A 27,063-nucleotide genomic window follows, 5' to 3' on the forward strand; every position below is an offset into this window, starting at 1 on the left:
ACATTTAAATACATAAACCTGCAATCCCCTGCACACAAGCAGATACTTGTCATGATTTAATACAACAGTGTAACGTGATATTTCAGACTGACAAATTCTAATTACACTATTCAAACTGCTTTTGTATTTACAGACTACATTACAGACCATTTCAAAATTAGCTCCTAAATTTTATACTAGGCACTTTCAAGCAATCAATACTTCAAAAAGCATTCCTCTGCTTTAGAGTTGAAAGGAACAGTATAATGCCAGAAGTCTCACCCAACCAGTATTCCAGAGCAATTCAAGATACATTTTGTGCATGCTGGACTACAACTAGGGATCTTGTTTCACTCCATACAAACATTTTTCATATGGAAGCTTCAGTCTTGTAGTTGAATACAGAAGGGGTTATTCTATGACACAAAGCCTTACAGTAAAAGATACCAACCATATACCCCCATACCAGGATTATGCTTTCTATCCAGATCAGACTAAAGCACAAAAAAATTCCACTAAATACTACATTTGTCTTTTAATCTTTCTAACCATCCCTTGTTAAAAAAAGAAGAAAAAAAAAAAACCAACCAAAAAAATCAAACCCAATTTAAAGTACACGGTTTTGGTTTTTAAAAGCAAACAAACAAACAAAACCCCAACACATTTTGTCCATCCTGAAAGCTTCACTTTTCCTAAACATTTACTGTACAGAAACATTTTGGAGAGGAAGACAATTACTGAAAAGCAATTTGTATTACGAATGAATACAACATATGCAGAATAACTTCTTTTTTTCTTTGCAAGGAACAGGTAACCACAGTCAGAGCAGTTTGCTACCTAAACATTAAATAAGAGGTTCTTATCAGAACTCACTGTGACTCATCATAAGGTGTTCTGCAGATACAGTACAATTCCTCACTGCTGCCCTCTTGTGCCCGTTTACAATCATTACAGATGTACACATCCATTTTCTTAGCCTCCTTTTCTGTGATGCCAACACATTCTCCATGATACCAGTTAGTACAAAGATCACAGCCAATATAGAACCTAAAAGTATTCACAATGAAAATGACAATGTAATTGTCATTTCAAATGGCATGGCACTTTTCCCTGCATTTCTCTCTGATGCACTTTCTTGCTGGCCTACTTTTTTCAATTTTCTGTCTCAGTTTCCCTGCTTCCTAGCATTCTATCCTTATAAACTAACATCTCATGCTGCAGCTATACTGTCAGTAAGGTCACTTGGGTCAATTTTAAATTGACAGTTCATTAAAATGCACATCAATATATAACCAGACTTTGACAAAACTGGGCTAAAAATGTGTCTCCAATGTATGTGTGAAAAACTGTAAAAGGCACAAAAAGACAAGGCCAAAGAAAAAGATTTACATTTTCAAAACCATAGCTCAAAAGCCACTGAAATATTTCCTTAAGATTTGAAAATGTAGGTCTCAGTTAATTTAAAAAACAAAAGCAAAGCGCAAACACCAACTAGGAGTTACAAGTATACTACGAAGAACATGCATACCAGCCATGTGTGGAATACATATTGGTATAACATGATACGAAAGAAAATGGGGTCAGGACATGGTTGTCATAATTTTAATTATTTTTTTTGGGGGGGTGGGCACGCACTGAAAAACAGATATTAAACTACTCAAAATTGGAATGTGGACCATTCTTCAGAGAATAATGTCTACTCTCAGACACAACTATGTGACGGAACCAGATGTGGTATGACACGAAGTGAAGGGAACCAGGTACAGAATCATGTGAATGGGACCTTGCACAGAATGATGTGACAAAACTGTAAAATATTATGCAAGGATGTTTGACATTTTGTGTATGGATATCTCAAAACATACCTATGACTAGTGACGATCAACCAGATGGGCGAAGTTACACATCCATTCTCTCTGCCTAAGCAAAAGCAAGCTGACTCAGAACCTCGGCCTTCCTAGATTTTGGAGACCACCAACCACCTGCCACGTGCTGCTGTATGAATTACCGCCATCCTAGTTTGTCAGTCTGCACGCACCACCCACTGGACACTACACGCTAGCAACAGGACAGTAGCACATGTTCCACAAAACAAACATCTCTAATTTCTTGGGCCTCTGCATACGTCCCACATACTCAGATCCTGCCTTTTCTCTTAATTTTCAGTCAGGCAAATCCTAAAAATAAAATAAAATAAAATAAAATAAAAAAATCACACAACCCAACCTTCCATAAAGAACGGATAGATATAGCTCCTTCTGACAACTGTCAACAACTATTCGGCCTGTGTCCTCTTCCCAAGAGGGACTGTGTCTGTTTGATCCTGGTTATCTGGAAGCACATTTATGTCCTGGTATAGATGCTAAACCTGCCACTACAATGTGGAACAGGTGTCACATTATGCTTTAACAATTAATTTGGAATCTAAGTAGGAATCTTAGAAAGATACCCTTACTGACCATCCCTGAAAACAACGAGCAAATGCCTATAACCCTGGAGTATCACAAATGAGAACTAAACGTAAAAGATTTGCAATAAAATACACAACACGGAATGACTCTTGAGGATTCACTACATCCTAAAAAATGCACAGGGTATTCATAATATACCACAAATTAGCTTTTCAAGCAGCACATCTATCTTTTCTGAAGTAGAAAAGAGACACTAGCACAAAGAGGAGTATCTGATGCCTATATATATATGTGTGTGGAAAAAAAAAAAAGTTTACCAGAAAACTGTTTTAAAACTTCACTAATCCCTTTCCAAACAGTGAAAGGATAATGTAGTTCAACAGTACAGTCATCATTTGTAGGAACATAAAATTTAAAATTCACAAAAAGCAAAGCAGCAGAACTGCATCATATTGCTAAGGATACTACTAAGTTATTAACATTTAATTTTCTTCAAGTTTTATTCTGTGCATTTAAGCACAGTTCGATTCAGACCACCAAAATTCACTCTATGACCACATTTTTCATTAGCTTAATCAAATGCCCACTAGAGTCAACAAAAAGAGTTAGTCTGACAATCAAATCTTTTTGCTCATGGAATTTGTTCATCTTATTTTTGTGACAGTTCTATTACTTACTAACAACAGAAGCAGTAATACACAGACCTTTGTTCAGCATTACAACAAAATAAGAACAGGGTATCCTCCTAAATGTACTGGATGACAGAAAGCCTAACACAACGTTTGTTCTTTAAGCGAGACTGGTGACATCCCTTAGAAGTAATAATGAATTACCAACCAGGGCGTCAGAAGTCTGCTATTTCTACAGTAATGGCAGCACAGAGCGCGGTCCAATTTCCCACACCGATGTAACGGTCGGAGCTCCTGAACAACCAAGGTGAAAAAAACCCAAAGACCTCAACTTCATTAAAAAACCAAAAATTAAAATCCAAAAAAGGCTAGAAGGAACCTCAAGAGGTCCTCTAGTCCTGGCACTGAATTTGAAATGAAGAACCATTTCTGGAGTGAAAGCACTACTCCACCTCTATGGTTTCTTTCTGTTATCAGCATTTAAACCACCACCAAATGGCACCAATTAATACTTTTTGGTATTGTCACTGGTTAAGCAGATACATACTCACTTAGAATCGGTATGAAGTCAAATTTATTTTACATACATCTCTACACAGCTATCAGATGTTAACCATTACTAACTACTGATGTTAGTCACTTCTAGCTTAAGCAGGAATGCATAACACTATCCCCCTGCAATCCACTAGTCTTCCACTCCACCACTTACTAAATTTCTTCACAAGCTTTGTACATAGCATAAATATTTTTCCGCATTGACAGTCAGAATCAAACTATAGAGGACTGCAGTTTTCACTTTGTCAAATGCTTACATACTCATTTTTTATCAACCCTGGGATGTAAATTACAACACATGGAAACCATTTCTACCTGAAACATTGTCCAAAGTGAACTGCAGTCCAGTAACTTGGAACCCTCTTTACTGGCTCTTGACTTAGAAAAAAAAGTCATTTACTGGAAGACAGTACCAAAGCTATTTCTAAAGAACATCAACTACTTGTTCACAAGAAATTGCTCAAACCAAATTGTCACTTGCTTCTGAGGCAGAGGCAAAACGGCAAAAGAAAGAATAACAGAGCGGAGGAAAAAAAAGAAAAAAGAGTATGTGCATGTGAGACAGAAAGGTCATACAATGGAAACATGCAAACAAGTAGAAATATAAAACATGTACATTAATAGTATAGATCAAGTATGTTAATAGTTTTGTAACTGCTAGTGGAAAACAGAGACTTTATTCTTTATACCTTAGTGATCACTGCAATAACACCTGATACGCTATCTCCAATTCTAGAACTACCTTGCACTAACAGCTAAATACTAAACCTAAAGCTAAGAATACACAGTAAAAGGGTATGGCATTTACTACTCACTTAGACTCATCATAAGGCGTTTTACAGATGCAGTAAAGCTTTGTGTCCTTCTTCGTTTCCTTTGAGGTAGTAGAAATCATTTTCTTTTTCTTGGACTTGGAAGCTGACGAATCTTTCTCCTCATCTCTCTTTCTCTTCTGGGAGGATACTGGCATGGGGACTGTGGTGGAGGAGGAGGAGGAGGTGACGCTGGCTGCATGTTGCTGTGGTGGTGGTGGTGGTGGCAGTGGTGGCGGTGGTGGTGGTGGTGCTGCGGCTGCAGCTGCGGCTGCAGCAGCTGCGGCTGCTGCTGCTGCTGCAGCTGCCTGGGCTTTTTCTTTTTCTTTCTTAATTTTAGTCAAGTCTTTCTTTAGCTCCTCCTGAAGTATATTAAATGAATAAACAGAGAGGGAGGCACTTCATATGGTTATTCCAGGACAGGATTTAAGTCTAGACATAAATCCCATGCTTAACCAAAATAAAATAATTAAAACCATTTAAATATGCAGATTTTTTAATGTGCTTAACCTACAATTCACATAACATTAGTGATGACACTCTTGGACTGCTACGACCCACTAGTTGTAATTTATTAGAAGCTGTTTCAGGAAACAAGGTAATTTCAGTCCAGATGAAAACCAAGAAGCATAAAAAGGACATACTCTAGCTTTGCAGAGATCCATGCATCCACTACCAGAACTTCTTCCTGTATGTTTCCTTAAAATCTTACTTAGCAAAGAGATAAAGATTAACAAAGAAATGTGCTCCCCAGCTTTAAAATCAAACGAGTCTTTGAGAATAACTGTCCATACCTGCACTTCAATTTGTAGATCTTTGTCCAGAAGTGCTCTTTTTTTCAGTATTTCAGCTTTCAGCTGTTCTTTATGCTTGAAAAGCAGAGCTGAGAGTTTAGTAGCGTTCTGTTTACTACGCTTCTGTTCCACACTCTCTTCTCGCTTTCGTTTCTTAGCTGCCTGTTTTTCTTCTTTGTCTATTTTATCCAGAATATATTTCATCACTTGGTTGCACACAATCATTCTGGGGAAGAAATAAAGAAAAAGTACATTGTGCTGAGCTGCCTATTTATCCCCAGCTGAGAATGCAGAATTGTTTAGCTCTCCAGTCTCTACAAGTTGCAAGCTAAATTACTACATTTCTTAAGATGTAGAAGGTAAATTTGGTAACATGCATTGCTCCCACTCATACTTATTTACTAGAACACCACTAGGAGAGATCAAGTCCCTAGTTAGGCTCAAGAGGGCCAGTCCCAATTCCATTTAACTGATGAGAGTACTAATCGTTCCTCCCCTGCCCTTAAAAAACTCCTAACAAAGCTTAGGCTTCAGTACGACGAGAGATATTTTCACTCAATTCAGTTTTCACAAACATGCTTGAAAGAGGCTGGATTTTGTTTATTCCAATATAAGATAAAAGCAAGTTGGAAGCCTGTAACTTCTTCTCAAACATACATTTCCACCTTCCAGTGACCATTACTAAGTTTTTGTGTTTTGGCATAAGGACTGACCAATATTTTTCAGTTATAGAGAATTCACTATAAAACAGTTCCCAATTTCTTCACTAATGACAACTCAGGATTAATTTTTCATCTGCTTGTTGTACACTCAACTATAAATCTCTTTTCCTGCTCACTTGTTCTGCAATTTTCATTTATTTTGCTTGATATTTCCATTAGAAAATGAATATTTTGGTTCTTCTGAATTTACTTTTCTGTTCCAAACCCACTATTCAAACCCATTCTATTTCAAACCCACTAAAAAATTAAATGCTCTTGTTGCCAGAGTGACCATGAAAAATAACCCCCATTGACATACAAGCTGAAAGCAAACAACAAAATAGCAATGACTGGGACCAGGTAGCTGCTGCTAACTCTGTAGTCTCAGGCTCAGACATACTGTCTTCTGATACACACCTGTATTTTGATGCTAGTTAGAACACTCTCTCTATTTTTTTTAATTCTTAATTGGACTTCTGTCAGTCTAAATACCAATTTGGCTAACACCATTAAATGAAGAGTACATGACAAGACATCTTATTCTTTATCCAACTGTGACCACTAAGCGAGTAGTACCTAGTGATACTGTTGTAATCAACTAAGCTTGTCCTCTGAGTTGATGATCAAAATTTTATAAAAAACATTACTCTTTTTCATACTATCTGACAACACACACATACTTGTGATTATCCAATTGAAGCAACTGCATGAGTGAAAAGGAGTCAAAATAACCCTAAGACAAACGACAAACACTCCCAATTTGTGTTTAGCCGCTTCAAACATAAAATCTCGTTTGTTGAACAGCACTATCTTCCAACTCTTTAGTTGCTTCTGTAGAGTGGGATGTATAGTGGACAAGAGTGGAAATAAACTGCCACAAGAAAGGAAAAACAAAAACCAGGCTTTTTTTCAACAGAACCATTCATTCTCCATTCTGTGCTCCTTTAAGGATGGTTTTTACCTTGAATTTAAAAACTGTGGCCAGCTCGAAACACATGCAATACGTTTCACTTTAAAAACCATACAATCAAAATAAAATTGAGAATATACAGGATTCAATTACTTAAAGTTAAGAACATCATTATGAAAGTTATTTTTGAGTGTTACTTTAACCAATTTTAGAACAGCAAAATTTCTTTAAGCAGGTTTTTACAAAACAGTGTTTTATTATACCACCATTAAAAATGTTATAAATGTAAAACTTTCGCATCTAAAGATGCACTATGATGCACATTCACCTCTGATTTTCTTCCCTCTCAGCTGGAGTCAGTGTCTTCTTCTGTTTCAAGTGTTCTATGACAGCATTCTGTTTCATAACCACCTGTAGGATGATACAGAATCCAAAATAAAATATGAAAACTTCAGCCAGTATTTGATAATATTACTGGGAGAACCAGGACATTTCTTAAGTTAAAGAAAAAATTAAAGTGTTATTTCAGTAAGTGACAAAATAAAACTGATTTTATCAGGGGGCCAATGCTTGTTTAAAGCAATTATTTGAAATTTGAAAATTAACACCACCACCACCCCACCCCGGAGTAGGATATTTTACTTATGTTGAGTTTAAAACTAGGGACTAAATGTAAATTGACAGTATTTCTTCAGTGACTGGTTGTTTTATTTTAAAAAACGGCAAGAGTCCATTATATACATATATATATATGTTTTGGTTGTTTGTTTGTTTTTTTTTTTTTTTTTTTTTTTTTTTTTTTTTTGAGCCCTGCAGCCATCCAACAACATTACATTTCAGATACCTCTTTGAAATCTCAGTTTTCTAGAGCAGGCAATGAAAGTACTGTACAGGTGTTCTGAACATCAGCTCTCCTATCTATAACCTATCTTTCCTGAACTGAGAATAAAGATATATTGTCCCAGCAGCTAGTAGGAAGTTGAATCAAGGTGCCAGAAGACTGCAAACAGGGTACAATTGACTTGATGTGCTGAATTAACTTAGAATATTTAATTAAATTGCTAAAAGCAATCGTACACTAACTTTGAAAGAATCAAATTAACTGCCTATCAAATGTATTAACATTGTTAACAAGAACAGGCATTTAAAATGAGCTTTGTTTCAATCATTAAATTTTAATTTCCTTCTGTTAACTTTACCTGTTTCTGGATAATGTCACTTTGATTAGAAGCCTGAAGGGTGTGCTCACGTTTAATTTCTATCTGTTGCTGCTTTTTCTTCTGTTGCTGCTCCCTGAGCTGCTGAACTCTCTGCAGCTGCTCCTGAACACTAGCTGCTTGAACTGTTACCACATTCTGAATCTGGTGAGCCTGTACTGGGCTAGTTTGTTGGATCTGAATAGGTAACTGAAGCTTGATCTGCTGGGGCACACTGCCTTGCTGGGCTTGTATCTGAGCCACAACATGTGACTGAAGCTGAGAGAGAACTTGGACTTGTTGCTGAAGCTGAGGCACTGTAATAACTTTTGTTGGAGGCTGCTGAAGTTGCAGTGGAGGACGAGTTGGGGATTGCACAGGAACCTGATTTAAACTTTGAGTAGTTGGAAGGGTTGAGACCGAAGTCTGAACCTGAGGTTGTGATTGCTGCAGCTGAGCTTGAATTTGTGTGGGAGCATGGGGCTGCATCTGAATCTGTTGTTGGGTTGTAGTCTGCACCTGAGCTGGTTGCTGAGGCTGGACTTGGGACTGGCCTTGTGGAAGGATTGCAGTCTGCGGCTGACTCTGGACTTGCACTGGAGATTGCCCTTGAGCCTGGGTCTGTGCTGGAGACTGAACTGGAGATTTAGACGATTGTGCTTCAGGTGTGACTGGAGAGTCAACAGATGTCGGAGTCTGAGATTCAGGCTGGGTCTGAGTTTCAGGCTGAAGTGCTGACTGCGGTGCCTGTGGCTGGGCCAGCGGCACGGGCTGAGTACTCTGATTCTGCACTTGAGGCTGGGCTTGCTGCTGGCTCTGAGGCTGTGGCTGAATCGGCGGCAGCGATGATGTTGGCTGTGCCTGTAGAGCTTGCTTCTGTTCTCCTGTAGCTGTGAAGGATAAAAACAAGTATTCTATTCATTTCAAATGACATGTCTATGAGCCTTACTAATTTGAACCTTTTAGAACTCCTGTAAAGCTCTACACAGAAATTCAAGAGATTTCTAAGTCTGTAATACTCTTCCAACAAGTATACTGTAATAACAGACCATCTCCAACTGCATAAAAACTCCCATGCAACTGAAATTGAAGCTTTTTTTCTGCTGAACAGAACAACACTTACCCGAGGTTGAAGTAGAAACTGTTGTTGTAGTTGTGCTAGCTGTAGTAGCAGCTGCTGGTAGGGGGGTGAAAAGAAATCTCTGAATTGTACCATTTGGCATAGCTGCTTGCATAAGCTGTTGTCCTGGACCAGGTATTACAGTGACACCCTGAGGGATTAATTGTAATTGACCAGTAGTTTGACCTTGTCCCTGAATTACCACAGTTAATCCTTGACTGCCACCCTAAAAAAAAAAGTTAATATTGATGTATCAGTGATATAATTCTTAGACAGACTTCACTGAAAGTCAGAAGAATTAGAGTTCGGATTTCAGAATTCAATACTTGTACCATATACCATATTCCTAAAATCCAAAACTAGCATTTGAGATCATGAAATACTAAAATACTCTTTCACAATTCTATCAACAACAGATTACTGAGTTGGAGTTAGTTACATGTATTTTCATTTAAATATTGACAAGAACCCTAGCCGGAAAGCAGCTAAAATAAAACAACTTTGTTCCTAGAATTTACAAGCAATACAGGGCATGGGTAATTTTAGACATGCTATTAATTACTTTCTCAAGAATCCCAACAATTTGTGTAAAAGTTCTCTGCCCTGAAAATATTTCCTAACCACGTATCAGATCCTACCCAACTGTGAGCTTTCATGACTGACTGTTCCGTTTGTAATGTATTATGAATTTCTGTAGCTTAAGCTGACACTTAGGCAGCTCATGACATGACTCTCAATTCAGTGATGGAGAAGCTAGGCTATTGTCCCAGCACCTAGATGCATAACTCCACATTTTGTGAACCCATCGAACAGAATAAGATCCCTACAAAAATCCTTCCAAGTCTTTTCTTGTGGAAATGAACTCTGACTCTTGTTCCACATATAAAAATCTTACCTGGCTACAAGCAGCCTGTACATTACAATCATCTATATCTATTACTTATAATTTGAAGAATATTGTGGTAACTCACAGACGTCTATTTTTACCCTATGCTGGACTCAACTTATTTTTTGCCAACAGACCTTCATGATCTGAGCAGAAGCTGTAAGAACTTTTTCTTCCTCCAGTTCCAGATACTGTAATTTTTCCTGAGACTCTGGATAACATGAATGAAAACTAAATCCTCACACAAAATCAAAAGACGGGGAACAAACATTATGCTCTGAAGGTCTACAAAATAGGCTGTAAAAAATAACTGTGTCCCTTACTGCTGTTAACGCGAAGACTTTTTTCCATATTGCTGAACTTTCCTGATGCTAGTTATATTACTGGGGAATACAACAGGAAGTGATATTTAAAACTTTTCATATAGTATTTAAGCTTCTTTCAGTCTGCAATTATGCTATCATTCATCCTAAAAGAAGGCCAAAACATAAGTTTATGAGCAGTTACACTACACTGCTGAAATCCAAAGGCTTGATAAGATGTATCATAAGTACATTTCCATGCCCAGAGGCTGTAAAATATTTTACCTGTCCTTGTGTTAGTTGCGTGAGTTGGGCCATAGTAAGCTTCACTTGTCCCTGCTGAGGGCGAGGGGGCTGCGATGTGGCTTGTGGCTGTATTTGCTGAGGTGGTGTTCCAGGACTTGTGACGGTCTTCTGACCAGCACTGGAAGAAGCTGTGCTGGTACTAGAAACTGCTGTTGAGACAGGCTGACCCCTGATTATTTGAGTCACCACTTGCTGTGTCTGACCTGCAAGAGAAGAACTTGTGATAAGAAACACGTTTCCAACATTTTAACCATTAGCACAGCAAACCTTCAAGTCACAACAACCTGCAATACTGTATAATCAAGACGAGTGCAGCAAACACTGCAGTTTGCACATAATTTTTCTTTATGAACCATTTGTCTGTGTTGTTGACTGAAAAATGTCTGCAAAATGTTTTCTATTCTAATTCAGTTCACATACTTGCAGAGTACTTCAAACACTTAGCTTGCCTTTCAAGAAAAAAAAAAAAAGGTTTTCTCAACGCACAATTATTCTAAACTTTTTTGTTTGTTTTCAAATGAATGGACTTAAAATAAGTACTAGACTTCCTAGTGTCAATGATGAACAACCCTGACAAAGCCTGCAACTGATACATTCAAAAGCCAGAAAAGGCACTTGATAGAAGTCAAAATGAGGTATTTTTGCATTGGGACATACGATACAGAAAGTATTTGTGAAGAAACAAACCATGGATTTCACACTGGAAATTTAAATATTAAAATGAACCTACTGGCTGGAAGAATACCTTGTTGCACCACTACAGGTGTTCGAATGATGGTCTTTCCAAGTGTTGACTGCTGAAGTGGTGTCCGTATTACCGTCATACCAGGGCGAAGTGGTGTCCCTTGCACTACCTACATACGCCAAAATGGAGAGCATACGTAACTTGTGAAAAAAGCCACTAGGATATGCCCTGAAGCTTGGTTTGTTTATTTTTAAATATAGTAAGAAATTACAAGATACAAGCAGATCCAATATTTTTGCATCTATGCCGACACCACTAAGGCTTACCAAGCTCTAAACTACTAATTTTTTCAACTGGAGAAAGTTGTACCTCCTTGGAATAAAGGATCCATAAACACTATTGCTGAGATGAGCTAAAAACATTGAAAGGTGTCTAGACAGAACTTTTAGTATCTGCCAATAACTTAAAATATATGCACCCATATTTTTTTCAGTAAATAGTCAGAAAAACATCTTACTTGTGAAGTGGTGGTTGTTCCTAATGTCCCTGTGGTATTTGGCCTAATGGTTACAGTTGCTGTCCTTGGCTGGAATGAAGTAAACGTTTGACTTGCACCTGTAGTTGATGGAATGATACCCAATACCTTTTGCTGAACTTGAACAACACCTAATTAAAGAAAAATTGAGAATTCATTAATGACATAATTGCCATCAAAAGAAGTAAACGCAACTCCAGGGTGGCATTTAGAAATCAGTCTCCAGGTTTCTAGAACACCTCTGAATCTTTCAACACTTCTTGGAGGAGCCTTTGTTGTATCGTAAAAAGAAGCAGCATTATACTTTGTTGATAGTCCAACCACATTTTAAGTTAAGAAATAGGTATTTTAGAAGAGATTAAGGAAAGAGTGAATCTCCACAAAGATCAATTTGATGGTAACTGCAAATAAGTCCTTGCATTGACAGGGTGCCACAAATTAGTATTATACAACCATTAAAAGCTATAATCTGATTAATTTAAAATGTAGGAGACCAGTTTGAACACCTTTCACCTACGAGCTTGTAGCGCTGAAGAAAATGGGTAATGCTTTTCTTGTCACCTAACGAATTTTAATACACAACTAGTAGCCTTCATGATTTCCTCAGATACTAAGTATAATGGAGACAGAGAATTGAGCTTTTCTGTTCAATATACATTCAGAAATCTCAAAAATATTAAGTCCTCTTCTTGAGGCAAGAAATAAAAACATTAATCTTAGTTTGGAGCCAAACTCCTGCTCATCAGTGAAGAGCAGATGTAGACATTAACCAAGAACAGCAGATTCTTTTGTGAAGAAAGTTGTTTTGTTGATGTATAATTTAGATAACAACAACAAAAAAGCATGCTTCATTCCACATTGTTAAAAATAAAGCTTCTAATTTTGTACTATGAAATGCAGAACAATCTAAAGGCAAAAAACTTGCATTTTTCCCCTACAGACACAAATATGCAATACAGGGGGAACAAGCTCTAGAAACTTGGATATATATATATATATAAAAAAGAAAAAATATTTTTTCCCCCTTCAAGTCACAGTTTACTTCACTGGGAAAATAGTGTCAATGGAGAATTAATCGGCAAGCTGGAATACATTTCTTAATTCAGTTCCCTTTCCCCTACCTCCTTGAGTTGATGGCACATTGACGGCAACAATCTTGCTGTTTGCAGGGAGTGGCAGCTTAGTTATCACTTTCCCTGCCATCGTTACTGGACTGCCTGAGATCTGGAAGGTCTGCCCTGTGCTGGCAATGGTTGTGGCTGAAGTGGCAGCTGTGCTAGTGGCTATTGAGGTACACAGAACAGTCAGTTTTAGAGCAGAATAATTAGTCAATGAAATGACTATTTTCAAGTATGAAACAGCAAACTACAGGATTATTTTTACAATAATTTTTGAATGCGTCATGCTTTCTTTGGTAAAGATTCTTTTTTGGAACAGTACGTTACAGCATAGAATGCTTTCGTTATCAATGATTACTAGTACAACAACTGTCAGTAGCAAATGATACAGGTCAGAAACAAGACTACCTAGCAAGTCTGAACAAAGAAAAATTAGACAGGTATTATCTCAGAAATGCCCTGCTGACTTAGCAAGAAAGTTAAGAGCAAAGATAACAAGAAACGTAATAATGCTATATATATTCTGAAGAAGATATAGATTCCATATATAGGATGAACTCCAGCACATGTTCTTTCCATGATAAATGGCTACTTACCTGTTGAAGATTGGCCTTGTTTAACCCAAGTAGCAAAAGTCTGATGGAAATTCTTGTTCTGTTGGAATGTTACTGTAGCTGGAGAACCCACTTTTGTAGTAAGTACTACTTTGGTTCCAGTGGGGACTGGGCCTGCTAAAGGGCCCACCACAACTTTCTGTGGTGTTGAGACAGTAGTTGCAGTGCTGCTGGCTGTAGTGACTGTGGGGGCCGCCCCTGCTGCAGGTATTTGCTTCTGCTGTTCCAGCCGTTTCTACAGAATTTAGAAAAAAATGGAACGAAGGGATAATTAGCATTTTCAGATTTTGTAAAATAAATGCTGTCTTCCCAGTATTGAAAAATAAACACTCTGGTAGGATTTTAGTTCAAGTTGTAAAGAATTGAAAAATAAGGTGCTTGCACACCCTATAACATGAGACTCCTTGACCCGAAGAACTGCAACTCTGCACATAGTACACAGACAGAAATTTTCCTTTATAGTATCTCTAAAATCCTCTGCTTATGTTAATTTCACTGCACATTTTAATTTAACCTGAGACTTATTAATAAGTCTCAGATTAATCTGAAAGGTTAAAAAACTTTGAAAAAATCCATCTATTTTTGGCTTTGATCACATGCATACAGCCTGCATCTGTGTCAGTAAGTGGTACATCATCATTAACACAGAGTTTACTACTAGCATTCCTAAGTTTAGAGCTGCCTGCACCAAGATTCTGTCAGTTACAGAAAAAAAAAATAAAGAGACTGTATCATTCTACTTCACCATTAAGAATGTAATTTTAAAAATTATTCTTTTAACTGTAAATCCAGTTTGCAGCCTGCTTAAAAAAATTAGTTCAAAATCCCTTACCTTACCTAGCAACCTTCTGTCCTGTAACTGTCAAGAAGGTGCATTTAATTTAGAGGGCCACTATGTGAAGGGATAGTATCAGTAAGCTCTTTCAAAATTCCAAATAATCTAACATTCATCCCTATCTTACTGGAATTACCTCTGTATTTATTAATTTAAATTTCAGCATTTGGTTAGCATTATATTGTGGTAATGCCCCCGAATCAGAAACACTTGTTCACTAGTAACGTATTTTCTTCAGGAAAGATGAAATGAAAAAGGAGTAACTTGGAAAAAAAGCACAATTATTAATAATGTATGTGAAATACCAACATGGCATTGGGTTTCCTAATTTTAATTGCATACATTTATACATACATGCACACTTACATCTATACGTACATATTTACATAAAATTATCAATGGGCTTCACTCAGCCAACATAAGATAGAATAAAATCAAAAGATTCAATTGGATTGAAGCATGAAGGATAAATGCAGCTGTATTCCCAAGTCAGCTATATACCAAGGCATCTTTCCATTACACCATAGAACACTGCTCACCTTACCTGGAGATTGGTGCTTCTCAGCCTTCTTTTAAAATGGAAACAAACTAAACCTTTTTAAAGTGTTATAAACTGGGGGGGTGGGGGGGGGGAGGAAGGCAATTGAAAACAAATCTTTGCTTTAACCCGGTTTCAAAAATGGTGTAAGATAGGGATAAACTTTGTTTCTCATATTCTAACGCATGTGGTCTACCAGTGCATAGTTGCGGACAGGTGGGACTACCAATAGCTCCCCCACCTGCTGGGCAGCCAATCGTTGGTGTTTTAGTTGAGCCTCCAATTGGGCCTTGAATTCCTCTGCCTTCTTCTGTTCACTAACCTTAGCCTGTTGTTCAACTGCCTGTGCCTTTTCCTTCTCCACCCTGCCAAAGACACAACCAAAAGTAAGTTATACTACCACGTAAAATCCAACCATCAAACTGGATTTAATTTTATCCAGTTTAATTGCGCTTATAAGAACAAATGTCAAGACTGAAGATCGTACATCATAGTAATAGCCTTTTAGCATACAACAGTGATCAGTTCATAAGCATGAAAAAATTAATATAATACCAGTTTTAACAAATATTTAAGATCTGCATAAATTAGTTTTGGTACCAGCAAATAGGTTAGCTTTACAACTTTAAGCTTGATTATCATTATCAAAAGGCACAGTAAAAATGCAACACAGATCTGCTTTTATTGATTGTAGCGAGTTTGTGTTCTCTAGGGGGAACTTTTAACACAGACACGCACACTGAAACTGCTTTCTTTAAAAGCTCATTTGAGTTCATTTACCTTTCAGCAAATGCCCTGATCTCCCATAGTTCCAATTCCTCCTCTGCTACCCAACTTTCAATTATAACAGGGCCCGTTTGCTTGGGTGTTTCTGGCCTTTTCGGCCTTAGTGCACTTGATCGCAGTCCCTTCCTCTGGGGTGTTGGAGTTTCTTTAGAGAACAGTCAAAACACACATGTTAAGCTCAATCATAAAACAAAATTAAAGTGTAAACCAAGATCTAGTGCCTCTTTCAGTCTCATTTTATAAACAGGAAGGCCTTTCAGATTCAGATAAATCGTGTCAGTTTGTTAAATGCATTACTTGTTTCAAATAGGCGAATGAATAGTTTATGTCAAGCTATATTTGCTCCCTTGATGGTCTGAATTAACAAAGATCCAGTTACCTTAATTTCTGTAGGAACTTATGGGAAGCAGAAAAAAAATGTATGAACAAACATACCTTTCGGAGCCTCTGGTACACCAATGGGACAAATAATTTTTCTTATACAGTACTCTGACCGGATTCCATATGGACCAACATCTCTTCGCTTGATTATTTCTGTTGTTGTAATTTCAGTTTCAGATGTTTCTACAATGAAGTAGTCCCAATACATTAATAACAGGAAAAAAAAAAAAGGCAGCTAAATCTCCAATCAACCCAAAATACTCAAGGTAAAGAAACAGCAACTACTACAAACTGTTGACTAAAAAAATTCAAATGCCATAGCTAACATCAAGCCTTTACAGAAATGCTTGGAATGAGTGTAATACTCAAAATTAACAGCAAGAGCTTTTGCCTTAAGAAACCCAGAAATGTAAATAAATAATACCTGTACGTGTAGTTCCTCCCCCAGGTGGAGCTTTTGCTGCCATATCATCCCATTTGAGACATGCCCACAATAACCGCAACATAAGGCTCACTCCAGCCAGTGATTTTACCGTTTGAAGTCGGTACCTAACAACAGAGTTTAATTATATTTTAAAATCAATATGTATTTAAAATACCTAACCAAACCAATGGGACAAAGGTTTTCCATTCTACCTTTAATGAACAATATAGAAAATTATTGAATAATAAATAGCAAAATTTGCATGTTTAGGCACAAACACGTATATCACTTGTATTTTAAAATTCAATTAATTTTACCACATCCTTAACTTCTCCTCAAAAATGTGAAGTATGTACCTCCAAGTGATCCCAAAAGTTGGCCTTGGGGATGGATATGGCCAGATATCCAAGGCAGGCTTTGCATTGTAATTGAAATAGGGAACTTCTCTGATCCCTCCTTTTCTGGCCAGCTTTTTTAAGTCATCATTGGGTAAAACAAATATGCTTTTTTTACTGCTTTTGGTAACAAATTTTCTATAAGACGGTAAGGCAGTTCCAGAACGAGTTTTTTTGGGTCTTGCAAATTTCATTAACTTCACTTTGTCTTTTGTAGAATATTCTTTGCTGACAGTCATGGAAGTCACCAGTGTGCCTTCTGGGGTGGTCAGTGAATCAGTTACTGTTGTTGTAACCACTGTTTTACTATGCTCTTGTACAGAAATGACATCAACGTTACTGTCTGTAGCTGGAGTGGTAAACTTAGTTACAGTAGTGGTGGTCGTTACAGTGGATATGGCACAATTTTCTGTAGATGATACTACTGTTGTTTTCTCATTGTTAGAAGCTACAGTCTCTGCAACTTTAAACACAGTTTTGGATTCTGTAGACACAGTTGATGTTGTGGTAGTCACTTCAGTAATAACAGTTTTTATTTTACTGTCTCCATTAATATTTTCCATTTTATATGTCTGTACACCATTCTGATCAGCAAAGTCACTACTCAGGCTAGATTCCTCACATGAGGTTACAGGCGATGGAGCAACTTTCTTATCCTCGATTGCTTCAGTTTCCATAGATTCTGTTTCACTAGTCAGGTTATTTTCTTTACAGACAGTATGTGTTGGCACGGAAGCAGTCCCAACAAAGGTAGATCTCTCAGGATGAAGCTGGTTTTCTTCAGTTTTCTGCTTGGGAACTTCATCTGGTGGCTGAAGACCCTCTCCCGATTCAAACTCAGGTGAACTCTCCAGACGTGACTTAGGGTCCACATTATTTTTGTCCTTTGTGTCCTCTACCATGATGTCACCATTCATGAATGGTTTTACTGAAGATTCCTTAAAAGTCAGTGGTTTTATTTCATGTTCCGGAATAGATTTATTAATATTATTAACTTTTGGTTCAATATCACCCCCTGCCTTAGTTTCACAGGTATCTTTACCTAAGCAGTCATCATTTGATAATACTTTGATGTCATTGTCTTTTCCATTCATTTGAAATGCTGATTTTTCTAAGTCTGTCTCAGCTTCTTCATCTTTATTATTCTTTTTGTCAGTAATACTATTTCGATTTGTCTGATCAAGATACTTGTTTATGGTACTTGTCTCTACTTTCAGTTCCTGACCTTTCTTTTGACCGTTAGCCTCAGTTAGTTTAGAGCTCAGTAAATCCTCATCAACTTCTGCTCCATCCATGTGTTCCAGAGTTTGACTTGCAAGGTTTCTTTCAGAAATTAGCTCTGTTTTAAATGGTTCTAGATCTTTACTAACTGATTTTTGGTGAAATATAATCTTGTTTTCAGATTTACTTTCAGTCTTTCCTGGAGCAATTTCTTCCTCCATTTCACTTTCTTGAGAGGATGTTGGTTCAATATGGCTTTTTATCATACAATTGTTTTCTGGATCTTTGCTCTGCTGTTCAGAATTCCCTTCTGAATCTGTTTTTTCAAGAATGGCCAGAGCATCTTTCCTACAGCTGCTTTCAGTTACCACTGGCTCTAAGTTTTCACGTTCACGCTGAGATACTCTGGTATTAGGTAGTTTTTGTTTCAAAGGCTTTTCGCTTGTTTCCGAAACATCCCATTTGATTCTACCTTCTGCATTTGTTTGTTTCAAGCCATCCACAAAGGAACTCTCAGACTCTCCAAGAGCATCTTGTCCTTGACACTTATCAGCAGTCATAGGTTCAGGGTTGTTTTCTTTACTATCATTCTGAATGGAGCTTTCACCTTCAGAGGATTGAGGTGAGTCTTCATCCAGTTGCTGGCCTTCTCTTTTTGATAGCCTGTTTGTTAAAGGCAAAGAGGGTTCATCTAGCTCACCAGTTTTGTTGATGGGCAAGCAGTTCTGTTCTGCATCTTCGATTTGGGTCTTATCTGACATATAGGATTGATCTTGGGAAGACACATGAAACTGGCTTCCTTCTTTTACTTTTCTCATTTGTAGCTCATCTATGTTTTTCTGGGGACTTACAGATCGAATGCCTACAGTTTTAGCACTAGCCTCCAGTTTCATCCTTTCTAGACGTTGTTTTTCTTCCAGTGTAAACTGTTTTATTCGCCTCTCAAGTAGTCCATCTAATTTTGATGATTTTACTTTCCTTTTGTAGCAAGTCCTTAAATGAAATCCCTCACTGACATTGATTATATCCAGCTTACAATGACTATCTTCATCTTTTTTTGGGGATTCAATTTTCACATCATCTACATCCATAGGTTCTTCTTTGATGACTTTATCATTTTCACCATCGATTTCTTTTTCCACTGTGAAGAATAAAAATCTGAATCAGTAAGCTCCCTTAACAGTGAATGCCAAACTACGTTTTTACATGTGATTTTACCTATACTTACGTTAAGTACTAAGAAATGAATGGAGCTTTTAGCATATTAATAGATTTCAAGAAAAAGGGAACTAAAACATCAGACACTACTACATGGGACAATAAGCAATCACTTAACGGAGACATTTTAAGTGTCTTGACAGTATCTGTTACAGTTTTTCAACAGTTATTTCTGAGGTCCTATGCTTTTACGCATGCAATGTTGTAATGAACAGCTAGTTTTAAAATAACTTATGTATATTACCTTTGTCTTTTGCATAATCTAATTTTTCAGAAGTTGTATTAACTTCTACTTTTTCTTCACGTGACTTTTCTTCTTTCACTTGTGCTTTCTCCAAGGTTTCCGAAACATCTGTTTTGTCTTTTGCTTGCAGATCATGAGAATCCTTTGTTCTGTCTTTCTCTATTTTTACCTTAACTGGACCTTTTCTTTTATCCAAGTTGCATTTTTCATCTTCGCTCTTTGCTATTAACAATCAATTAAATGGTTTCAATTATTCAGAATATCTTTTATACTCTGCTACATTTTAATGTATGTTAGTTTACCTCTCAAATCATTCACACATTAGTGAAAGTCAGAAATAGAATTAAGTATACAATGGTAATGTCATAGATTAAGCTTAGTGCAATACTGCATTAAAAAAAATAATCTAAAAGCCCACCAGAGATAAAACTGTTTCATTTACTTTGGGTTTTTTTTTCAGGAGTCCCTGTTCAGCTTTTTTTAAAAAAACACAAACCAAAACCCAACCAACACCACCCCCCCAACCCCTGTTTTTCAGGAAACTAAATACCACTTTCTGAAAACCCAGCTTATTAAGAGCATATTAATTCAGACTCTGAAAATTCACATATAATTATTCATAATTTTCATTTCTACAGTTAATCTAGAATGGACATTGGTATTCAAATGACTTTGTGCTTAACACTGTAATGGCTATTAATTGCAATACAAAAGGCAAGATAAATCTAATTAACAATCATATAGACAACACCAAAAGCAGCAGCATCCATTTTGTGTTTGATCCAGTTAAAAGCAACAGAGAAAGTATTACATCAATATGTGAGGAAATAAATCATTTTGATATGTAATGAACGGTGGGCCACCATTTTCTAAATTTTAAAAGAAAACTCAAGATTAAATTGATTATAGATATGACTTGTACAGTTCAGGATGCATTCTAAAAGTCAACTGTGCAAAATTTTTGGTTTTAAATATAAATCTTTGGAACAAATAAGGGAGAAGGTGTGTTTTGAACTTTCTGGAGAAATAAATTTCTTTTCCCTTATAAAACTGTTGCTCCCAAATAAAATTGATTAATAGTATTCTGTCAATATCGTGTGTGTGTGTGTGTGTGTGTGTATATATACACACCAGTATTTTAGATGTTAATTTTTGCTTCTGTTTATCTACATAATTTTTATCTACCTCTAATTTACATAAGGCTATACAAGCTGTACAAATATTACACACATGTTCATAATTGAAACAATTTAATGTAGTTAAAATGTCTATGACAACTGGTTATATTGACAAAGATTAGCAGATATCCACAAAAGCTTCTTTGGAACACTATTTATATCAAAGTCTACATAAGAAATAATCACATGCAAATAATTAACTGAATAAGCAATAAAAAGCAGCATGTTAGTTCTTAAAAAAACCGTAAGCAACACAGACACTTACTTGGCAGCAACTTTCTGTAATTTGCATTAGTATTTCCAGGCAGTTTGGGCATAAACCTGTGGACATGTGTTTTACTAATCCAGCTCCAGCCACCATATCCCGTCACTCTATATTCCTCTCCTTTTTGCTTCCAAACCTGTTAAATATTTTTAAAATAGTAGTTTTAATGGTGCTATTTGCTGCATTATTAATGTATACATTCCTTTTAAACCCTAAGATTATTTTAAAAAAACCCAAAACATCATCTTTAATTTACAGACTTTTTCAAGCAAGTTGAAGTATATTTGTGAAATAACTCACTATCTAAAATTAAAGATATATCTGCTCATAATTAAATTGCTTCTATCATGGTAACATCTAAACCCCATATTTATTTCATGTAACAGTGAGAATCTATTTACCTAAAAGCTGGAAGATTATACAAGTTTTGAATCAACCTGTATCTTTGTTAAAACAAATAAATTTAGAGCAAAGAACCACTCCAACAAAAGTATTTAATATCTACTGCAGGAGAATATAAAGAGGTTTCTATAGTAGTTCCCATCATATTAGATAACCTTCCAAATTAAAGGCAGCTAGGCTAGATGTTTTTTGTGGGGGGAGAGTGGGGATGGGAGGGGAGCACTGGAGAGGGACAGGGACAGACATACAGACAAGATTCCAATAACCATCTAGAACCCTTCCATTAGGAAAGGCTGCATTTTGCAGACAAACATCTGTCAACTCAGGCAGTGTCACTAAGAGCATAATACATGTCAAATTTAGTTCAGACCAAGATTATGTGCTTGAATACATGGACATGGTTCCTACTCCAATGGCAGGAAGGAACTCAATGACATTAAAATTTTAAGTTTAAAATAAAAAAAGAAGAATAGTAAGAAATCAACAATTTCTGTATTTTTTTTGTTCTTCACACAAAAGAAAACCTTACCTGATGTTTGACAGGAAATGTATATTTCACCCATGTAGCTTGCTGCATTGTTTCTTCTTCTTCCTGTTTTCTCTCTTTTTTTTTCACTTTCTCCTTTTCTTCTCTTTCTATTGCTGTCATTCTGCGTAATCTAATACATACAGATTTAAGTGCATTTAAGTACAGGATCTTGTGAGCAAATATAAAAAGTCAGGCAACAGCATATACTAGCCCTTTGAATAATTTTAAGTATCTGAAGCTAAGAGGAATGCCCAGTATCAGGTTATCTGTATTACTTGCAACAGGAACACTACTTTTCTCGGCTATTTCAGTAAGACAAACACAGCTGCCAGCAACTGTTGAACATCAGACACATCTCATTTCTGCTTCTATGATACAATGAGAGACAAGACTCCACTGAAATAAGTGTGTTGAAATTTGCTCTTCTAGTCTCCCAAAGTTTAATCACTTTGAGACTGTGGCTCAGATAAAGAAAACAAACTTGCTTTGCAGAAGCAACGACACTATAAAAATCTTGTTATGTATTTTTAGTGTTTCTGGTTGAGAAAAAACCACTTCAAGTGCTGAATGACTGACTAAATTTAAACATAATTCTTATAGGCTTCGAGGATCTAGTAATTGTAAAACAAAGTAAAGTTCTCATATTCAAAAAGATTTTCATTTTTTTTTACCTAGTGTGCCCCAATGATTCCCGCCAGATTGGCAGCATGACAACTGGTTTAATTGCACATTCCAATATAGCCAGCGCTAGTGCAAATTCTCTAGGTTTGCTGCACATCTGAACAGCCTTAATCCAGTTAGACCTAAATTGGAAAAAGCATAAAAACCTGAAACATATACATGCACTAATATAGCATGCTACGTTAACAAGATTTAATGGTAGGATAAAACCTCCTATATTTTAATACTTTACTCAAATGTGCAATCCTTTTACCCATCCCTCAGAAAACACACACGTTATCTTATATTTTAATATAGTGAAGCATGGTGCTTGAAAAATCACCGATTTGAAAAACCAAAGACCACTGCTTATTAATAGTTAGCAAAAATCCAAGTAAAACAAGAGAACATATATTTTCATTTATTAATTTACCTGTGGGAAGCCCAGTTAGGGTGAAGGAATGATGCCGGGATATTGTTTTCTAGCTGAATAATAGTTAGCCTCAAAGTGGATATGGTAAGAACTTTGGACCCATGTACAGACCCATTCCATTTGAACTCTCCAGCAGGAGTCAGACAGAATTTATGAGAGAGATGTCGTCTCTTGTCATGGTCCTCCCTGTGCTGGTGCTTGTTCAATGCGAATGAATTAGTGGCATACTGATTATGATAAACACGATACTTCCCCTCTTGCCCTAATTTGAAATAATTGTTGATATTTCCTTTCATCACAACTTCCTTCTTTGTGTTCATTCGGGAGACTTCACCTTGAGAGTTGACCACCAGAACCTTGCGAAAGAAAGAACGATTTTAAAGATTTACTTAAGTTTCAAGTATTTCTATTTACTTATTTTATGATTTAGACTTCAACTGGCTATATACAAAATAATGAAAATACATTGCATCAATTTGTAGAAGCAAATAACTGTTTATCCAACAGACTAAACGTATGTACTTAATCACTTACTGTATACAGAGTTAGGATATTCCCAAAGATCAACTTTAACATTAAAAAAACCTGCCATCCAGGCTCCTCAGGAAGTCAAACAGGAACCCGTTTTGCTGAATTATGCCTACTGAGGGAGACAGCTTTGGGAAAACAGCTTCACTGAACTTAAGTAAGCTTTCTGTGAAACTCCTCCTTGGTAAATCACAGAATTCATACATGTAGCTAAGCAAACAAGTATCTTTGACTTTGAAAACATGGCAAGGATAAGATCACTAATTATTCATAACAGTTCCAAATTTGAGACATTTGTGAATAAATATGCTAAATGCTAACTTACAAGGAAAACCAGTTAACAAAAATAAAATTAACACACCAAACAACATGCAGACAACTAACTGCAACAAACTCTTCACATTCAAACACTTCCTTCCTGGAAAAGCTGGGCTACTTAAAAAAAAAACAAACCACCAACCAACCCAAAACCCCAAACCATCAAAAAAACAACAAACAACCTACAGCCATACAAAAAACTACAAAAATTTTATACCAACTGGCAGACATTTGGAGAGATTTCATTTGCATCTGCATCAAGCAGTACTACAATTTTGCAGTGATTGTCTTTAAATGACCATACTCTGCCAGACAGGTTTGTTATGAACTGGAAATGTGGCTATTAGCTAGAAATTCAAACAATAATCAAACACAAACCACTGTAAAGTTGTAGTTTTGACACACCAGTTCTGAGAGATTTGAAGACAGAAGTGGGAGAAAATGCATATAACTTATTACTGGCTATATAGTGAACAATTATCTAACATTTATGACCAGCACGTTAAAGGAATGGAGGTGCACTGGGTCACTGTCATACCCCTCTGTAGACAGCAACTAAGAGAGCAAGAGCAAAGGAGAGGGAGGAAAAAAAGTTCCTGTGATATTACAATTTCACCACTTGCTAATTTATTATCACTATTTTCATTTTTAAGTACCTCCACAGTCTGCCAAAATCACTTTTTTATTTTTAAAAAGATTATCAGTTTTCTAAAACAGTTTTCGTACTTCTTTGAGTTTTCCAAGATGTGCACAAACCTCTCTGCCTTCTTTATATAACTTATTTGCTTCATGTGCTGCAGCAGCAACCTGCTGGCTTTTCATCTGGCTCAACTTGCTATCTGGATTTCGTAATCTTGTGAGCATTCGCGTCGAACCTGGCGTGCCTTTCCCTGCGCCTGGAGAATCACTTCTTTCACCATTAGATTTCTCTCCTGCCCAGGAAAAAAAGGCTTTTAAAACAAACTTAAAACTGGAAGTTTTCTATTGAGGTATGGGAGTTATAAAGTAAAAAGAAAAGATGCATAAAATTAGATACACTATTATTATTATTATTGTTATTGTTACCTATGTCCTCTGAAGTCTGGGATCCCCTCTCTGCATTTTCAGCATCATCAGGCGTCTTAATGGAGTCATTCTGCCCAGAGCCCAACTCACTACTGTTGCTGTTTTCAACATCTGACTGTAGAGGTGCAGCAGATGCACTGCTACTGTTGCTAGGGATCATCTGACCAGTTTCTTCTACAAAAGAACAACTTCACTTTTAATTTTTCTTTTGAATTGGATCAATGCAATTTTTTCTAGTTTTAAATTTCTCATCAAAAAAAGATAAAAAAGTCAGATGAACATCTTTTGCTGGACTGGAAAGAAATATCCGTAAAATATTAATTCCCTCCAGAGCACTGTATCCACGAAAATATTTTTTGTTCCATTTCAAGCAGTTTCAACTTTTACAGCTCTAGAGGACTGAAATTCATACTTGGATGAAATATGAATACATTTTAAATACAAGACAATTTTTTTTTTTCTATAGATGTACACACAGAGAACCCTCTCCTGAGACTTTGTTTTGCTTTTAGAATGCAAATTTCATGAAATTTGGTCTTCTTGCAGCTTCTATGATTTTATCTCTTTTGATTTTTCTTGTGCTTTAGCTGTTCCTCAAAGCTTACAGCTTTCAGTTCCCCTCCAGTTTTCCACTGAGTCTTTGACTGTCTCTTCTTCAGCACATTAATTCTGAGGAATTCCCCAAACTTCAGTTCAACTGGCACCACTCTATATCTAAACTCCTCCTCTGCAAACTTAAAATATCAGCCTCTTTTTTACAATCTGATGGGTCTACATGTTGCTTCAAGCTCAGTAAGATAAATGGGTTCTTGGTCCTCAGTTGTCCTTGTCACTGTCTGTCTTGACAGCTGTGGACATTATTGCCACCTCACTGTTGCTAAGGCATGCTGCACGAGTACGATCTTTCGACTACAGCATCGGTGAATTGCAGCTACCTAGAAATAAATCACTCCAGCTTCCCAGTAAGAACAAACCACCATCCCTCAAAACAACGTCATCTTGATTTTGTACAAGAGACACGGCTTAGCTGTTTAAAAAAAAATACAAGATTTTTCTATTTCTAGAATTCTTCCAAAACATCAGGGATTCTGTTGTGATAAAGAAAGGTGACAACAAAACCTCCTTTTTGTGAAACATTCACTCCTAGAAGAAAGATGATTAGGTAAATATTCTGGGATTCTTAGAAGATCCCTAACCTGAATGCATCTTGATCTCTGGCTTTGCCAAGTGGGTGACCAACACTGTTTGATCCATTTCCCTTTTTACTAAGGGGAAAAATGGAATCATTTGCCATGCCTGCTGTTTGTAGGAGAGTGGAAGCACCCAAAGTAGGTTCTTAATAAAAAACTCATATCCAAATTGCATTTAACAAGGATGGTGACAGACACATTCTTGCCTAGCTTTGCATTTTACTCTTATTTTCCCCCTCTTTGGCAGTAGCTGCCTCACTGGTACTGGTTCAGTATCTCTCCCTCCCTCTGAAATGAGCGTCTCAAACTGAAATTTCATAATAGGAATGCAAGTTATCACTGTGAATGCAGTAAATTAGACTTGAAGAAGAACCCTCTCCACACACACACACAAAAAGAGCCCACTAATTTAAAAATAAGCTAGAAGCTTTGGAAGGAGAAAAGTACCTGTGAAAGTATAATAAAGAAATAATGATAAATATATAAATGAATCTTTAGAATAAAATACAAATCCATAAATATGTCTGGAACAAAGTTATAGGATATGTGTCTTTTCCATTAAACCTCTATACAGTTATTTTAACTTTAAAATAAAATAAAAAATTATGAGAACAGGCAAAAATATTTGGTCAAATATCTAAAAAGTATGCTTTTTGTCCCATGTACTAGGATATATTCTGTCTTTAAAAAGTATATTATGAGGCTTCCAGATTATGGATTAATCTTAACTTTCATTTTCTCTTCTTATTAACAAAGTTTATTACAAGGTTTGGATGCACTGACGTTTTCAATTTCAAGAACTGCAATCTGTATCTGAATGGAGAACTATCTCTGTAGGAGAGAAAATGTTTACTACCACTTTTTAAAAACATGACACACTGATTATGGCTACATCACAGA

General features: G+C 36.5%; 1 protein-coding gene across 15 annotated transcripts in view; it reads right to left on the minus strand.

Annotated features, from left to right (window-relative positions):
• Window positions 1-27,063, minus strand: part of BPTF (bromodomain PHD finger transcription factor) — a 57,234-nt gene that overhangs the window by 6,299 nt on the left and 23,872 nt on the right. For 5 of the 15 annotated variants that reach the window (XM_049811589.1, XM_049811585.1, XM_049811588.1 and 2 more), the window contains 23 exons: window positions 24,974-25,147; window positions 24,635-24,840; window positions 23,063-23,418; window positions 22,641-22,772; window positions 21,970-22,099; window positions 21,039-21,174; window positions 19,596-19,817; window positions 16,874-19,274; window positions 16,518-16,642; window positions 16,148-16,276; window positions 15,707-15,857; window positions 15,168-15,291; window positions 13,536-13,788; window positions 12,943-13,104; window positions 11,804-11,952; window positions 11,332-11,455; window positions 10,581-10,804; window positions 9,111-9,333; window positions 7,991-8,877; window positions 7,120-7,202; window positions 5,181-5,406; window positions 4,390-4,748; window positions 853-1,026 (listed from right to left, as the gene is read on the minus strand). In XM_049811589.1, the coding sequence (XP_049667546.1) occupies window positions 853-1,026; window positions 4,390-4,748; window positions 5,181-5,406; window positions 7,120-7,202; window positions 7,991-8,877; window positions 9,111-9,333; window positions 10,581-10,804; window positions 11,332-11,455; window positions 11,804-11,952; window positions 12,943-13,104; window positions 13,536-13,788; window positions 15,168-15,291; window positions 15,707-15,857; window positions 16,148-16,276; window positions 16,518-16,642; window positions 16,874-19,274; window positions 19,596-19,817; window positions 21,039-21,174; window positions 21,970-22,099; window positions 22,641-22,772; window positions 23,063-23,418; window positions 24,635-24,840; window positions 24,974-25,147 (7,150 nt within the window). The remainder of the gene's footprint in view (window positions 1-852; window positions 1,027-4,389; window positions 4,749-5,180; window positions 5,407-7,119; window positions 7,203-7,990; window positions 8,878-9,110; window positions 9,334-10,580; window positions 10,805-11,331; window positions 11,456-11,803; window positions 11,953-12,942; window positions 13,105-13,535; window positions 13,789-15,167; window positions 15,292-15,706; window positions 15,858-16,147; window positions 16,277-16,517; window positions 16,643-16,873; window positions 19,275-19,595; window positions 19,818-21,038; window positions 21,175-21,969; window positions 22,100-22,640; window positions 22,773-23,062; window positions 23,419-24,634; window positions 24,841-24,973; window positions 25,148-27,063) is intronic. The other 10 variants (XM_049811590.1, XM_049811598.1, XM_049811587.1 and 7 more) reach the window with 10 other exon arrangements.

Source organism: Accipiter gentilis, chromosome 10 (genome assembly GCF_929443795.1).
Source record: "Accipiter gentilis chromosome 10, bAccGen1.1, whole genome shotgun sequence".
Classification (NCBI taxonomy): domain Eukaryota; kingdom Metazoa; phylum Chordata; class Aves; order Accipitriformes; family Accipitridae; genus Astur; species Astur gentilis.